The sequence below is a fragment of the Homarus americanus genome, unplaced genomic scaffold (assembly GCF_018991925.1).
Source record: "Homarus americanus isolate GMGI-L3 unplaced genomic scaffold, GMGI_Hamer_2.0 scaffold59495, whole genome shotgun sequence".
Lineage (NCBI taxonomy): Eukaryota > Metazoa > Arthropoda > Malacostraca > Decapoda > Nephropidae > Homarus > Homarus americanus.
Window position 1 is genome coordinate 512,630 of NW_024732415.1, and position 16,880 is coordinate 529,509.

At 44.2% G+C, this 16,880-nt stretch overlaps 2 protein-coding genes across 5 annotated transcripts in view; both read left to right on the plus strand.

Annotated features, from left to right (window-relative positions):
* LOC121868526 (transmembrane protease serine 9-like) overlaps positions 1-4,599 on the plus strand; it is a 39,660-nt gene extending 35,061 nt beyond the window's left edge. For all 3 annotated transcript variants that reach the window (XM_042369209.1, XM_042369210.1, XM_042369211.1), the window contains exons 8-12: positions 578-831; positions 1,074-1,208; positions 1,501-1,725; positions 2,765-2,916; positions 3,015-4,599. In XM_042369209.1, coding sequence (XP_042225143.1) covers positions 578-831; positions 1,074-1,208; positions 1,501-1,725; positions 2,765-2,916; positions 3,015-3,138 — 890 coding nt within the window. In that variant the 3' untranslated portion in view covers positions 3,139-4,599. The remainder of the gene's footprint in view (positions 1-577; positions 832-1,073; positions 1,209-1,500; positions 1,726-2,764; positions 2,917-3,014) is intronic.
* Positions 4,600-6,418: 1,819 nt separating this feature from the next.
* On the plus strand, positions 6,419-12,855 carry LOC121868525 (venom carboxylesterase-6-like). 2 transcript variants are annotated; one of them, XM_042369208.1, is made up of 12 exons: positions 6,422-6,483; positions 7,437-7,683; positions 7,987-8,139; positions 8,547-8,688; positions 9,080-9,265; positions 9,572-9,783; positions 10,017-10,167; positions 10,521-10,696; positions 10,918-11,074; positions 11,350-11,479; positions 11,756-11,870; positions 12,213-12,855. In XM_042369208.1, exons 2-12 carry the CDS (start codon positions 7,438-7,440, stop codon positions 12,420-12,422), a joined length of 1,878 nt encoding a protein of 625 aa, XP_042225142.1. In that variant the 5' UTR covers positions 6,422-6,483; position 7,437; the 3' UTR covers positions 12,423-12,855. The 2 variants fall into 2 exon arrangements, 1 of the variants encoding a protein (XP_042225142.1); XR_006089413.1 differs by lacking the exon at positions 12,213-12,855 and having other exon boundaries at positions 6,419-6,483; positions 11,350-11,542.
* Positions 12,856-16,880: the final 4,025 nt, after the last annotated feature.

The window sequence follows — 16,880 nt, forward strand, 5'->3', positions numbered from 1 at the left end:
CATAAATCACACAGTTGTCCCATGAGATGAATTTTAAGACTGTTATCAAGGAACAACATCCACAGATCACGAACCACGAAAAAATTTATCCACTTTTACTCAAATTTATCCTTTAATTCATAAATTCCTATGATACATTATCCTAAAAGATCAACATTTCAAATAAGATAATTTATAGTTACAAAGTTAATTCCTTTACGTATCTGTATAGTCATTTGCTTTTCAAGTGTAGTATAATTTGTATATTCTTTTAAGGTTTTTCTCGTCTACGGAATTATTGTAAGACGGTATAACAGACAGGAGAACAGATAATTAGGAAACATCGAGTTTGATTGACAAAAACAGACAGATATATTATTTCAATGACAGAAACATTCAAAATAGGACAAAAACGTAAAATTCACGACATAAACACAGATGAATCTATTAACCAGAAGACAAACACAGAGACACAACGAAATGGACAAAAAATTACACACACAAAAAAACACAGACTATCCTCAGGTGAAACTATCGTATGGATTAGCACAGGTGTCTAAGATGATCATGATGACTTTATTTCACTCTCCTTCTACAGACGCTGAGGACAACGAGACCACACCTTCTGTTTCAACATCAAGTTCCCCTTCATTTGGATCATCACCATCATCACATCATCACTCCACAACAGCTACATCATCATCAACATCAATATCATCGGAACGGACACTGCCTCGGGAGTGTGGGGTAAGCAACGTAACGACGCCAGGGTGGAGTTTGCGAATCATAGGAGGGCGAACTGCGCAGCCTGGGGAGTGGCCTTGGCAAGTCGTCATATTAAATCGCTATCACGTAAGTACACCAAGATTACATCGTCTATCTACACCACGTTGACTCGTTCTTGATAACTAAACTCTTACAGATTAATACAATTACTTTTTCCCCCGATAACACGTATGGGAAATTACTTAACTAGGCTTGGTATTGTATTAATTGTTGTATGAATTTAATTGAACGGCCTTTATTGCGATAGTTACACAGCACACTACCCTAACACAGCAGGCTAGGCTTTACAGTGACTTAAACTCCTACAGGAAGCGTTCTGTGGAGGAACATTGGTCGCCTCCAAGTGGGTTTTGACGGCTGCCCATTGCGTCAGGCGAAAACTCTACGTCCGTCTTGGCGAACACGATCTAGCCATCAGAGAGGGACCTGAGATTGAATACAAGGTACGAGTCATTATTATTCACCCCAGGTAAGGTAACTGTCACCCCAGGTAAGGTAACTGTCACCCCAGGTAAGGTAACTGTCACCCCCAGGTAAGGCTAAAAGGAGGTTGAAACTGTATAACTGTCTTTGTTAACTGTATGTTCAAATCACAAACGCAATATCTGTAAATTCCAATCAATGTAATTTTTAAAACAATATTAATTACAACCTATGAGTTAATCCCATCACTAACATCTAACTGTATCCATCAACAGACTGGCTAACCCAACTAACTGTCTTAAATATTAACAGGTGGCCAGAACAGTCACACACCCCCAGTACGACTCCACGACGGTAGATAACGACGTAGCCCTTCTGCAACTCCCTGAAGCTGTGGAATCCGGACCCCGTGTGGCGCCAGCGTGTTTACCTCAGCAGGGCGCCTCGCTACCCGTCGGGGATACCTGTACCATCATAGGCTGGGGCAAGGAGAAGAACACCCACATCTTCGGCACTGATGTTCTACACGAGGCGGAGGTAGTTGTGGTGGTGGAGGAGAGGGAGTGTCTTGGGGGGGGGGAAAGATGGGGAGGGAGATGAGGGAGGGGATAGATGGAGGAGGGGGGATAGATGGAGGGAGGGGGGGATAGATGGAGGGAGGGGGGATAGATAGAGGGGGGGTAGATGGAGGAAGGGGAAAGATGGAGGGTAGAGAGAGAGAGAGAGAGAGAGAGAGAGAGAGAGAGAGAGAGATAGATGGATAGATAGATAGATAAGAAACTAACCATATTATCCTTGTTTACATCCTAAGCAGTAGAGAGAGCCAACACTGACTGAAGGTAAAAGACAGGAGTCTGATTTTACCGTAAAGTTTGAACACCTGGTGAATAATTAGTTAATGAACACCTGGCTCTCTGTGGTGTGATGTTGCAGGTAACCATCAAAACCTTAACCAGTGTTGCAGATACGTCACTATCACATTAACTAGTTATGCAGGTGGCTATTATCACATTAACCAGTGTTGTAGATGAGTCACTATCACATTAACCAGTGTTGCAGATGTTTCACTGCCCAAATCTCACCTAAACTAGTGTTGCAAATGGCCATTATCACATTAACCAGTGTTGCAGAAGCGTCAGTATCACATTAACCAGTGTTGCAGAAGCGTCACTATCACATTAACCAGTGTTGCAGTGTTGCAGGTGCCCAAAGCTCACATTAACCAGTGTTGCAGAAGCGTCACTATCACATTAACCAGTGTTGCAGTGTTGCAGGTGCCCAAAGCTCACATTAACCAGTGTTGCAGAAGCGTCATTATCACATTAACCAGTGTTGCAGAAGCGTCACTATCACATTAAAAGTGTTGCAGATATTTCACTGCCCAAATCTCACCTTAACTAGTGTTGCAAATGGCCATTATCACATTAACCAGTGTTGCAGAAGCGTCAGTATCACATTAACCAGTGTTGCAGAAGCGTCACTATCACATTAACCAGTGTTGCAGATGCGTCACTATCACATTAACCAGTGTTGCAGATGCGTCACTATCACATTAACCAGTGTTGCGGTGTTGCAGGTGCCCATCATCGCCAGCAAGGTGTGTGAGTCCGTGTACCAAGACTACTACATCACCTCCAATATGTTCTGTGCGGGCTATCGTAAAGGTCGCGTAGACTCGTGTGCTGGAGACTCCGGTGGGCCCTTGTTGTGTCACCGCTATGGCCGATGGTGAGTTAGCTCTCTCTCTCTCTCTCTTTCTTTCTTTGTCTCTCTCTCTCTCACTCTTTCATTCTCTCTTTTTTATTCTCTCTCTCTCTCACACACAGGTACATCCACGGCATCACGTCCTTCGGTGAGGGATGTGGGAAGAGAGGCAAATTCGGTATCTATGCTCGTGTCTCCAACTACCGCAACTGGATACAGAGTGTTATTGCTTCGCCCTACCCCTGATTGGTGTCCTCTACCCCTGTATAATATTCGTTTCCCCCTGAATGAAGTGTCTTATCCCTGAATAATGTCCACTTCCCCCTGAATGAAGTGTCCTACCCGTGTATAATTTCCTCTTCCCCCTGAATGCCATCCCCTTCCCCTGATTGATGACCATTATCCCCTTGACTGATGTTCCCTCTTATATACAAAGCCTTCTATCCCCTTAACGACACCTCATGCTCAAAATAACGTTCCCTTCCCCTTAAACAACACCCTTTACCCCTAAACAACACCCCTTCACCCTTAAACAACAAATCCCTACCATAGTAAGCTTCTCCCAATCTTTCAACGCTACCTCCTACACTTCAACGTCGCCCCTTACCCTTCAACGCTAGCATCTACCTCCGATTGCTGTCTGAGGCCACTGAATGTAAGGCTGATTAGTCGTGTGTACTTCAGGGAGACACCAGGGAGGCACTCACACCAGGATGGGAGGGGAAGTATCCATAGATCAACGGTTCGGTACTTTAGTCAAGGGCCAGACCAAACTACAGAGGGTTTGGAACTTTATTCAAGGTCAGGATCAAGTCATACGGTGCAAGACTTTTAGTTAGTGACACGCGGTAGAGCTTCAAGAATTACCACGAGGCTGGAACTCTCAATTCATGGCCAGGATAAGTGTGTGTGGATCTTGAGCTTCAGTTAAGACGGGATGGAACTTATCACGACCAAGGAAGAGGTAGTTGGTGTAGGTGAGGGTGAGAGAGAGGAGGTAGGTGGTGTACAGCAGTCGTGATATCCTAAATTTCCTGGTTGACTGACACAGAGGAGATTGAGGTGTCCCAACATACACAGATGTCCCCAAATCTCAGAAAACAGCGGTAGTGGAGACAGCTGTAGCGGCTGTCTTATGGGTGTAAATACGAACACGAAGAGACACACAGACACACATACAAACAATATTATAAACTTCATGATAACTTCAGTGCTTGTGACAGTGACAGGTTATCTTTGGCCACCTGATAAAACTGAACCTTAACCTTTTGTCATTCATCAAGTGGTGGAACACAAATGATTTATACTGTGTTAAGGTGTTGCTGACAGTGAGGACAAGTTACAAGTCCCATGTTAGTGGAGACAGTCTACAAACCAATACATCTACTACACATCTACTACACATCTGCCACACATCTGCTACACATCTGCCACACATCTGCCACACATCTGCTACACATCTGCCACTCTCTGAAGTTTATCATGACAATGTGACCTGATTAGATTTTATAGGATAATAGTGATATATTATATACTAGAAGGATAATACTCTTGGTACGTGTTGCTGTTATATATATATATTATATAAATAAACATACTAATGTGATTATTTTAGCTTGATAACTTAGTGCCATATATAAAATGAGATAATGTATTTATTGTTATCTGCGTCATTTGTACTTTTTTTAATAAAATTTTGATCAATTACGAATGTGTTTTGTTGACCCTAATAATAATAATAATAATAATAATAATAATAATAATAATAATAATAATAATAATGAGTTATATAATGTGAAATAAGTAACCCTCCATCCTCATGTACTGATATAAGTGAAGTACTGTTCTTGGTTATGTACTTTCCTAAATCAAGTACTGTCCTTGGTCAAATAGTGCCCTTGGTTAAATGCTCTGCTTGATCAATTACTGTCCTTGATCAAGTACTTTCCTAAATCAAGTACTGTCCTTGGTTAAATGCTCTGCTTGATCAAGTAGTGTCCTTGATCAAGTACTGTCCTTGATCAAATATGGTCCGTGGGCAGTGACAGGTCTATCATTGTTTCTGATATACAGTATTATATGAGGTGTCCTATAGCTTCCCCTGTCCCATAGCTTCCCCTGTCCCATAGCTTCCCCTGTCCTATAGCTTCCCCTGTCCTATAGCTTCCTCTGTCCTATAGCTTCCCCTGTCCTATCGCTTCCCCTGTCCTATAGCTTCCCCTGTCCTATAGCTTCCCCTGTCCTATAGCTTCCTCTGCCCTATCGCTTCCCCTTCCCTGTCCTAGCTTCCCTGTCCTATAAAAGCTACATCTACCTGGCTTCCCCTGTCCTATAGCTTCCCCTGTCCTATAGCTTCCCCTGTCCTATAGCTTCCTCTGTCCTATAGCTTCCTCTGTCCTATAGCTTCCCCTGTCCTATATAATAATAGGGTCACACTGGCCAATTCTGATGAGTCACGATGAGTCAGCGTTTATCGTCGGGAACGGAGGAAATGACCATAAAGTTTTCTCTTGCAACGTTCCATAACACAAAGGTAACCAGTATCACCCCTTATCCTCCCCCTCACTCCTCACCTCTCCCTTTCCCTCACCCCTCAAACCCCACCCCCTCCCCCCCCCTCCTCACATCCGGTCGTGGATAATCATCATAATATTTGAAACAGTAAATGAAAATTGTTCATCACACGCGATCCATACCAGTGTAAAAACTGCCACGTCACGATGACTTGACATATTTCAATACCTAATTACCTGTTAATATTCACCTGTCCCACAGCCAGTAGAAGTAAAACAAGTACCTTAGAGATTTGGTATACTATATATATACTCGTCTCTATGGCTGGTAACATTACACTCGGATTAACTTGTAATTTTGGTGACTAATATAACGGTGTGGGGGAGGTGTGTGGGTGTGGCCACTCACCCCAAGGTTATGACTGCTGCTACATACATGACCGGTTTATGGTGGAGGGTGCGGTGATGGTGTTGGTAGGTGGTAGAGTGTGGGCGGTGATGGTGATGGTGGTGGGTGGTGTAGAGCAGGGCGTGTGTGGAGCAAAGTGTGATGGTGATGGTGGTGGGTGGTGGTGGAGTGGTGGGCGGTGATGGTGTTGGTAGGTGGTGGTGGAGTGGTAAGGTGATGGTGATGGTGGGGTGGTGGTGGAGGTGGGCGGTGCTGGTGATGGTGGTGGGTGGTGGTGGAGTGGTGGGGCGGTGCTGGAAGATGGCAGGGTGGTAGGAGTGGTGGGCGGTGCTGGTGATGGTGGTGGGTGGTGGTGGAGTGGTGGGCGGTGCTGGTGATGGTGGTGGGTGGTGTGGTGGAGTGATGGGTGGTGCTGGTGATGGAGGAGATTGGTGATAGTGGTAGTGGGAGATGGGGGAGGAAACCAACAATGGTGTTGGTGGAGAGAGGGAAGGGAGGAGAGGGAAGTGAGGTAGAGAGGGAGTGGGAGGGTACCTAGCCAACCTACACTTGGGTGACGAAGGTAATAATCCCTCAGTCAGTGTTGTTCCTCCCCTCGTGGTGGTGAGACCCTCAGGTAGGTTCTCTCTCCTGCTCTTGTGTGATTCTCCAGTTACTCATCACCTCCAGGTACAGTAAATCTATCAAGAGATTACTTATTCTGTTTAAAGTCTCGCTGGATTACTTATATAGATTACTTATATTTGGATTACTTATATGGATTACTTATGGGGATTACTTATTATGTTTGTGTATAGTCTTGGTGGATTACTTTTGTGGATTACTTATGTGGATTACTTATATGTGGATTACCTATCATGTGGATTACTTATGTGAATTACTCATCGAATTACCTTTGGTCACGGTGTATATATAAGTGTCATGAATATCGTTAAATTACCTTATTATTTCCACTACACGGTTTAGGCACCAAGAGACGCCCATGGCTTAGACCTTGTTGTCGTGGCGAGCTGTTTTGACTCCATACTACACTTTTAATACGATCGTGTATATTTTAGGTTGTGAATACGATACTTTTTAGGAACATGTACGACTAGCAAGACTCAGATTATTTACTCGTGGGTTGGGTTAGGTTGGGTTGGGTTGGGTTGGGTTAGGTTGGGTTGGGTTGGGTTGGGTTGGGTTAGGTTAGGTATAGCATGTACTCGTGTGTGCGTACTAGTGACCATACACCGTGATGTTGCCTGATAACCTGGCCTTCATATCCTGGTTCCTCTCAATTGTCTAAACCTGTAGCTCCAGAACGGCCAGGAACAGACAGACAAATAGACAGAAAGACAGGCAGGTAGAAGGTGAATGAGCTGACGTGTACTGTATGTGACCCTGAAGTTGGTAATACTGCATGTGATTTGGCGACTTAGCTAAATTTACACCCTTCTGGCATCACTGATCAACTAGACCACAAACACTACACTGCATCTCCCATCTCCTACCTCACTACTGTGTGTGTCTCATGGCGGAAACTTAACTCCCTGTTCCCTTGTTTATATAAATCATTTCTCAACCCATTTTTAAATTAAACTCTACTGAAGAAAAATTACCCTAGTTTTCTTATTTAACAGGATGACCTGGGAGGTGTGCAGGCTGTGGGTCGGGTGTGGGAAATGGGTGGGGTGGAGGATATGGGCAGTGGTATGGGTGATGGCGTGGACGGTGGCACTGGCCCAGAATGAGGTTACCCTGGAAGTTCGACTCAAACAAGGTACCATCATTGGTCTCCGGGAAGAAACTGGGGTGGCCAACAAGTATTTCTACAGCTTCCTTGGCATTCCCTTCGCTCAGCCTCCAGTAGATGGTCTCAGATTTAGGGTAAGTGGAGTGTTTACGTGACTTACAAATGCCATCAATATCCTAAAACAATTCACTTAACCTTACCTAACTTTCAATATACTAAACGCTTCTATCAGTGTCCCGATACTTATTGGTTGTGACAGCGTCCACGTGTATTATTTTTTTATGTTCTATTAGGAAGTGTCTTGGCATACTTACTATATGAAGATGTTTATGGCATAGAGTAAGAATGTGTGTGTGTGTGTGTGTGTGTGTGTGTGTGTGTGTGTGTGTGGCAGATATGTATGACTACAGAATAAGGATCGGTGTGTGTGTTGACAGGATCCAGTGCCAGCAGGGGGATGGAGGGGCACTAAGGACGGACGTGTGGTGTCTCCTGCATGCCCTCAGCTGGAGTTTAACGCCTTCCTGGAGGGTGAGGTGAAGGTTCTGGGCCAAGAAGACTGCCTCTACCTCAACGTCTACACCCCACACGTCAGTATATACGTCATAAATACGTCACAGTTATATACGTCATCAATACGTCACAGTTATATACGTCATCAATACGTCACAGTAGAAGTATAGTTAAACGTAATCTCTATCGTCATGTGTAGAATAAGATGTCATAGAGGAGTTTGAGTGAGTTCATCTTTGGCGTCAGGATCTGTGAGTGTTTGTCCAGGTATTTGGACGGTCCTATGGTCTCCAGTCATAATAAAATCCAACCTAACCTGATCTCACCTAACCTGACCTAAACTCACCTCACCTCATTCAACACAACCTAACCTAACCATTGGAACTGGAGGCCTATTAAGATTGGACAAGCATTAATGGTGTGGTTAGGTTATGTTAGGATATATTAGCACATGAACTCATTTAACCAATCACTGGCATCATAGCCCCTCCACCCTGGCCTGCCTGTGATGGTGTGGATCCACGGGGGCGCCTTCATCCTCGGTGCCGCCCATCACTACTCCCCGCTGCCCTTCCTCACCAAAGACATCGTCCTCGTCACCATCCAGTACCGCTTAGGGACTTTAGGTAAGACCCTGCTGTTTGGTGGATCTAAGATGCGTGAATCTCCAAGGTCTTTGAGCACCGTTTACTGGGTCTTTTTTTTACGCTAGACAACAAGTTTTACAAGTTAAGAGAATTTGTGCTTATTCAAGGATATATCAGCTTATTTTAGGATATTTTAAGGATATTTGAGCTTATTTAAGGATGTTTTAAGGATACTTGAGCTTATTTTAGGATATTTGACCTTATTTTAGGATATTTTAGGATATTTCTGAACATCATGAAGTTAAAGAATAAATTATACTGTATAAAATATCATCTCAAAATCTACAAACTTCTTTTAAGCGTCAAGGTCAAATTTTCTTCCCCCCCCCCCCAAAAAAAAATATGTATTCAGCACAGTTCACCTCCTCAGGCTTCCTCTCGACGGAAGACTCAACACTGCCTGGTAACCTGGGGCTAAAGGATCAGACTTTGGCCCTACGTTGGGTGCAAGACAACATTCGTGACCTCGGTGGTGACCCCAATAAGGTCACTATCTTTGGTCAGAGTGCCGGAGCCGCCTCAGTTCACCTGCAAGTTCTGTCACCACATGCAAGAGGTTGGTTTTGGATATTCGTTCTCAAAGGGTTTATATATTATTGTCCGTAAAGAGTTAAATCATCGTCATCAAAGGGTTAAATCATCATATTCAAAGGGTTAAATCATCATAGGCAAAGGGTTAAATCATCATTCTCAAAACTTTTGTTACAGTCAATCCTTAAAGGTCGTAATTTAACCAAATCTCCACCTGGCAAATAATACGGATCCATTAGGACTTGGTGGGGGGGGGGGAGAGGGGAGCACTGGACTTCATTTCATACGTGTTTCTGGTAAAGTTGACTTATTGTATTATATTCCTCCACAGGGTTGTTTCAGAGGGCCATCCTTCAATCCGGCTCATCACTCAGCCCCTGGGCCACGCGGGCCGACCATAGGCAGGTGGCCACTACCATCGGCCAGGCGTTCAACTGCTCAGGTGTGAAGACGACGCCACAAGGTCTGAACAGCAGGGCGCTCCTCTACTGCCTCCAGACACTACCCCTCGAAGACCTGGTGGCCATCCCCTCAGCCTTTGCAGTTAGTACTACTCCTCCTCCTCCCCCTCTTCCTCCTCCTCCTCCTCTTTCTCCTCCTCCTCCCCCTCCTCTTCCTCCTCCGGGTAATGTTTGGTTGACAATTCCTGAAGAAAACAATTAAAACAAGCTCAGATGTTCCTCTCAGTAATGACATTAACTGAAACTTTATACGAGAGGACATGAGTTGTTCTTCCAGGTCAAGATCACTGACGGGGGGTGTGGCTTTTCCCGCAGGTGTGGCTCAACACCCCGATGGTGATGACACCGAGGGTGGACGGAGACTTCCTGCCGGATCACCCCGCCAGGCTGCTCAGGTCCAACAGGTACAATAAGGTGGACCTCATCTCTGGCGTCACTCAGCATGAGGGCGCCCTGGCTGCCTTACGTAAGTACCTTTTATACACTGCTTATGTGGGTGGCCATGATGAACCTTTGGCCTCTTTCATACGAGTGGTTTTTGTCGCGTGATGCAATTGAGAAATCAATAAACTTCAATCGAACCTTTCATAGGGACGTCCATTGAACTTCATTGTTTTCTAAGTCGCGCGAGACGTGAAGCGCTACAAGAAATTCCGTTCATGTGAAAGAGTTCTTACTCATAATAGGCTTCAGTCTTAACCTCAAACATAAACATTGGGGCCTATTAAGACTCAAATTCAAAGTACATGTATTATAGAACCGAGTTTGTTCTTTACACGTTCCGAGATAAGACTCCTTACTCGAGTCTTCTCCACACAGCCATCTTGACGAGCCGGGAGGTACAGGAAGCTCTGACGCAGGACTTCGGCGAGATCGGCCCCGTCGCTGTGAACTTCGAGGACGAGGATGCTGGTCTCTCCTTGGCTCGCCGCGTCTTCAAGTACTACCTTGGTGACCTCAACATCACCGAAGCCTCTGCTAAAGAACTAGTCGAGGTCAGGACAGGTCATGTTTAAACCAGAGACAGACAGACAGACAGAGACAGAAATAAATAGAGACAGAGACAAAGGTTGACAGAGAGACAGACAGAGAAAACTAATCATTTAAACCATAAGAAAATAAAACAGACAGAAAATTCCAATTAATATGCTTCTCATAGTCAATTCCACTCAGCTGTCAATACATTCACTATAATAATTCATATGTGTCTGTGCAGCTCTTCGGTGATCGATGGTTTAACGTCCCTCACGAAGAGACGACGAGTTTACACAGTCGAGACACCGTGTTAGGGAAGAATGTGGTCGCTTATGCCCTGGTACACCGCGGAGAACACAGCCTCGCCGACGTCTACAACAGCCCTCTCGCCCTCACCTGTAAGTCCCGACTCTCACTTCGTCTGGAAATATCACACTCGGCCCCGCCCACCAATATGACGTATGGGCTTGTGATTGGATAATGTGGTAGTATCCTCTATAGAAGCAACTATTTTTGTCAATCTACAGCATAAGTTTTTTTTTTAACTGGCCAATCACAAGCCAAGACAAGTCAACAGAGGTAAACAAACCTACAGTAATAATGCTACAACTTAGGTCTAGTCAGTAGCTCTTGAAAACTTTATAATCGGTCAAGATGGGTCACGTTCTTGTAGGGGTGAGCCACGCTGACGACCTACAGTACCTGTTCGATGGAGCGGCGTCTCTCCCGCCCCTACAGCGCCCCCAGGACCTCGAACTCCGCCAGCTGATGCTTACAATGTGGACCAACTTCGCCGCCACTGGGTAAGATCTTTTGACAACTTCGACACAAACTTCACGCACGTTCTTCACCAACTTCATTCTATAGTAACTCGAGTCTGTATTTGTGTTTCTCGTGTTTCTCCGCGTATTATGTTATCCTTTATGTCCGTCTGTCAGTACGTAAATCCTCTCAACACACTAACTAAAGTTCTTGTTGACATATTACAGCAAAACACAAAACACAACCATATAACTGCTACGTGTCTAAAGTTACCATATTGGGTCTGGTTTTGTATTTTATTGAGTCCTTTATCGCAGGAACCCGACCCCTGATAAGACTCTAGGGGTGAGGTGGGTGTCATCCTCTCCCGATCGTCTCTCTTACTTGGCCCTCAGACCTAACCTGACCATGCTGCCAGACACACGTGCTCAGGTAGGTGCTCTGTGGTGTTCAGTGTTGTGTGTTACTTATACCTATCATTCATCCCTGTGCTCATGTAGGTGTGTTCTGTGGTGTTCACTCTCTTCATTCAGATAAATCTTCCTTCTTTCCTCACTAAACACTACAATAGCTCTACTCCAGCAAGTAATCTCAGCATTTCATTCTGATTAAAAAATTATACCCACATTTTCTGAGGGTCCTAGAGCGTTCTCCATGTCAACGCCCTTTTCCATTATATATTTCCTGTAAGATCGTATATCAATTAACTTGGCCAATCACATATAAAAAAACTTGAGTGAGAGACTATTACAACTACTTCTAAACTCTCTCTAGGTGAGGAAATTCTGGTCAAGTCTACCAACGAGACAGAATCGCATCCTCTATACCAAGCAACTGAGACCCTCCCAACAGCAGCCACCTCGCACAAACAAGCCTTCAAGGAGGGACTTCATTAACTGGTTCCGTCGTCGTTACCCAAACCTGAGATATCCTCCTAGTCATCACCATCATCACCATTATCGTGGAGAAGGAGTGTGGATATAGTGCTTGTGTTAACTTGGACGATTGATTCCTACGTCTTCCTCCACATGCTGTACCTATGGTCATTAACACTCAGGGTACTTTATGCAGAAACGATGGAACACTTGCCCCTTACCTGCCCCTTACCCGTCCCTTACATCCCCTTACCTACCCTTACCTACACTTACCTGCTTCACTACTCAAGGAATTAGCACAGAAAAGAATATCAACTTGTTTTTCTTTCACTCCCACGTTAAAACACTCCAAATATATACTGTAGATTCACTTCCCTTCACTTAGTTCAAAGATACTATGAGTATCCCCCTCATTGTATACATAAAGTGAGTATATATTATCAGACCTTGTTACCTGATACTGCCCATCACTCAGCACCAACTTCTTATTCAATGTGTCTGCACCGGCATCCACAGGTAATAAATAATTTTTGTTACAGGTACTTATAAATTTTTCACTAAATCCTAAATGATTACGTGAAGGAATTGCCTGGGAAATTCTTCTTCCTGGCGAGAGAGACAGAGAGAAAGACGCATTTCTTAATATTAAACTGAGGATTCCCAACTCTGTCCCCATACGTGCAAATATTTTACCCAAAGAACATGAAACATCCACTGATAACCACCGTCCTTCCAGCTAACTCCCACTGATAGCAACCACCAACGATAATAGGTATCTTAATCCATAAATTTATTAAAAAACAACTTATTTAATGAACTATTATATATTTATTTATTCTTAACCACTAAAGGGGTTAATTGTGTATCATAATAACCAAAATACGACGCAGTTTGCCCTTCCTCATGTTGCTAGACTCGCCTTCTTCCCCACTTCCGACTACAGATGAGCTAGCATGAGATGTCTGTGTTCCTCAGATGTTTCTCACACAATTCGTTATATCTTGTACTACATTAAAGGTGTTTGTGTGTTACAGGTTTGGCAGGTGTTTTAACTTCCGTATACATGCGTTGCCTATATACATGCTGAACTGTATACCTTCAAAGTCCATATACATGCCTATCCAATTTAAAATCTGTATGGTAAATTTATTAATTAAATAATATTATTATTATTATTGTTATTATCTTAATGTAAGCACAGTTTAACATTATTTCAACAGAAAACGCCAGAGAATACAAAAATACAAGAGTTAGTCATTGCCATACTTCTAGACGCTCAGACCAAAGAAAACGTTACTATTTGGATGAATAACTATGATACACTTTTCAATATTATGACAACGCTTTACATACAGATATTAAATACAGGTTTACAATTGGACAGTCATGCTTGTGGACTATGCATGTATACAGGGTACATAGATCGAAGAATTTTACAGTCTGAAGTGAATATTAATTGATATATGGCCATGTGTTAAATGTTTATTCCTCAAATGTTTTAGAGAATATGTATGTACGTATGCATGTATGTATGTTTCTGTTCGTTATAGTTGCCCTTTTCAATACAATTTCTCCAGCACTGTTTCTCCCTCACATCCCTCCCTCCCTCCCTCCCTCCCTCCTTCCTTCCCTCCCCTCCCATATATACTTCTTTGTCCCATCCTCAGTCAACCATTTCCCATTAATTTTCCATCCCACCACCCTTCCCCCTCACCTCACCTATCCCACCATCTCACCCCTTCCCCCTCATCCCCCACATCCCTCCCTCCCCAGCGTCACATCCTCACCTCCCTCCCCCAAGCATACCCCCCCATCTCTCTCCTCCTCTACCGTAATCGTTGGATATATAATTTGTATGGGTCATCAACCTACGCCATACTCCACCCCTCCCTACCCCCCTACTCCACCCTCCCTACCTCCTACTCCACCTCTCTACCTCCTACTCCACCCTCCCTACCTCCTACTCCACCCTCCCACAATCATTTTTATTCATGGTCTCTCTCTCTCTCTCTCTCTCTCTCTCTCTCCAGCACCTCCTTAGCAACACCTGCTGATGGTCAAGGTTAAAAACCACGCCATTATGTTCTTTAAGAGGTGTGTGTGTATGTGTGTGTGTGTGTGTGTGTGTGTGTGTGCACGAGACTCATCCCTCTCACGATACAATACAAAGAACAACTATGTACGTCAATTTCACCTAAAGATTAACCACCCTAACACTAAATTAACCTAACCTAACCTAACCTCATCCCCCAAAACAGTGTTAGGTTCGGTTAGGTTAGGTTCACGGGCCCCTTGTCCATGCGGCTATCCGGTACCAAACTCCACAACAGCATCAACTCCCGTGTAGCCTCTGGCGTTTCGTAGAGGACAATGACCCAAACCTGATCAATGTTGTGATCAGTTACATAACCTCCGCCGTCATTGGTGCTTCCTGCCTCGTACTAGAGAGTAAGCACTGGGTACGGGTGCTTGCAGGCGCGCGCGCGCGCGAGAGAGAGAGAGAGAGAGAGAGAGAGAGAGAGAGAGAGAGAGAGAGAGAGGCAAAGAAAAAGATACACAGAGAACGAGAAAGAGAGAGACAAAATAGATGTAAGGTCTTAAAATCTACTACCTATGAATGTTGTATTTAACGAGCCAGTCCACGTATCTGAAATTACCTTAAGTTGTACCATCGAGTTTAAGACTACAGACACATCTTAATAACCACAAAATGACTCAGATAATAACAGTAATTATATGAGATGAAATTAAGAAACGAAAAGAGAAACTATTATTTATAAGATGAAAAATTCCTTGGTTTTTTTAGAGGTCCTGCTTGACCTCCTATAGCTCTCTAGAGGTTAAAGTTGAGGTTAGGTTAGGTTAGGTTCAACAGTTGCCCCCCCTTCCGTCACTCAGGGTCGACGGCCTTTCTCGAATCTTATGTAAGTATAGAAAGTACCGCCGGCGACAGTGTCCCTCTCCTTGAGATGGGGCCCAAGTACTTCTCCTGGTACAGTCCCTTGGCACTTTTCTCTCCCTTGGTACTATATCAGGCACTTTCCCTTGGCACTTCCCCTATACACTCCCGTTGACACTATCCCTTGACACTACCCCTTAACATTCCCTTTAGAAACTCCCCTTGATACTCCCCCTTGATACTGTATATAACAAATAACCTGAATCATCAACAATGGGTCCAGAGACAACTGCTGGCCTACTACTATTCAGGTCTCGTGTGGCGGCAGACTTGAGAAGGCATCCATTTGTTGTTAGGCGTTACTCAGTAGTACAGTTCTGTACCACAACGAGAAGAACTCGAGTCTCGCTTAACTTTCCTGACCTAAATCGTAACCTAACCTAACCTGACGTGTACCAAATCGAGTAACCTTCAAGTGCCTTTCAACACCACACCCAGCACAGCAGATGACACCTATATCCCATCTAGGAACACACATAACTCATATAAAAAGTTCCCAACTCTCCATAGGTAAAGTTTGCCCAAGGAACTTCAAGACAACAAGAGCAGAGGTTAAAAGGAACTGTGTAATATATATTATTGTTGTGAGTTTCTGACAGATGTTTACCTGGCGACAACAGTGGAGTGTATGAGAGACACTGTACCCTAAAGAAAAGTTGGGAGAGAGAAGGAAAGGGAGAGAGGAGGAAGGGGGGGTTGTGAGGGAGAAGGAAGGCTGTGGGAGAGGACAGAAGTTGTGAGGGAGAGAAGAGAAGATGTGGGGGAGAAGAGAGGTTGTGGGGAGAGAAAGGATGTTGTTGTGGGTGATGATGATCATGATGATGATTACAGTCATTCATCCATAAGAACCCCTGAAGCGACCACATGGTATCACAGACCTCGTGTTAATCTCACATCTCTTGCGCGTCTTCTTCCTTGTCTCTATCTCCTATTATCTCTATATTTATTATCTCTCTCTATCCCTGTCTCTCGTTCTAACACTCCCTTCTACTAGTCACGTGTTTCCTAGCCTCAGTCTCCCACCACCACGTGTTTAAACCTGAAGATCTACACCTCCCTAACCACGTGCCTGTCCAAGTACTCCTATCACGTGGTTTTATCTTCCCTCCAGCATAATGTCCTTCACTCCGGTTGGTTGGATCGCTTATATGATTTAACACAATAACGTCATCGATATTTGGGTGACGGTAAATAAGGGTTACGTAAGGTGGTGGTGTAGCGAGTGTGTGATTGGTGGATAGTGGTGGGTCAGACGAGCCAATGGGAGGCGTGTATCCTCCTCAAAGGCCACTGAGGACGCCGGAGAATCATTCACCAGGACAAAATATTAACGTCTTGGTGATGATTTGATGAAGGAATGATTGTGGGGTTTTTTTTTCAAATAACCCTATTGAATATAACCTAATGAGACTAATTTGATTAGTTTCAAGGCTTATAGGAGAACTAATTATGATTCCCAACGCTGCTAGAGGATGATAACAGGTGTAAAACAACAGATTATTGCAGGTACATGTGTAGCATTACTAGTTACATCCAGAGAGGTCCTTACCTCGGGGTGTTAGGATGCCGGGTTGTTGAGATCGCACGAAGCTGAGGACAAAAGCCACA

What these genes read in the sequence shown, in the direction of transcription:
- LOC121868525 (XM_042369208.1), top strand. Translation starts at nt 7,438, where the DNA reads ATGACCTGGGAGGTGTGCAGGCTGTGGGTCGGGTGTGGGAAATGGGTG. An exon ending in TAGATGGTCTCAGATTTAGG is followed by an intron (nt 7,684 to 7,986) that starts GTAAGTGGAGTG and finishes GTGTGTTGACAG; the next exon opens with GATCCAGTGCCAGCAGGGGG. An exon ending in CCATCCCCTCAGCCTTTGCA is followed by an intron (nt 9,784 to 10,016) that starts GTTAGTACTACT and finishes CTTTTCCCGCAG; the next exon opens with GTGTGGCTCAACACCCCGAT.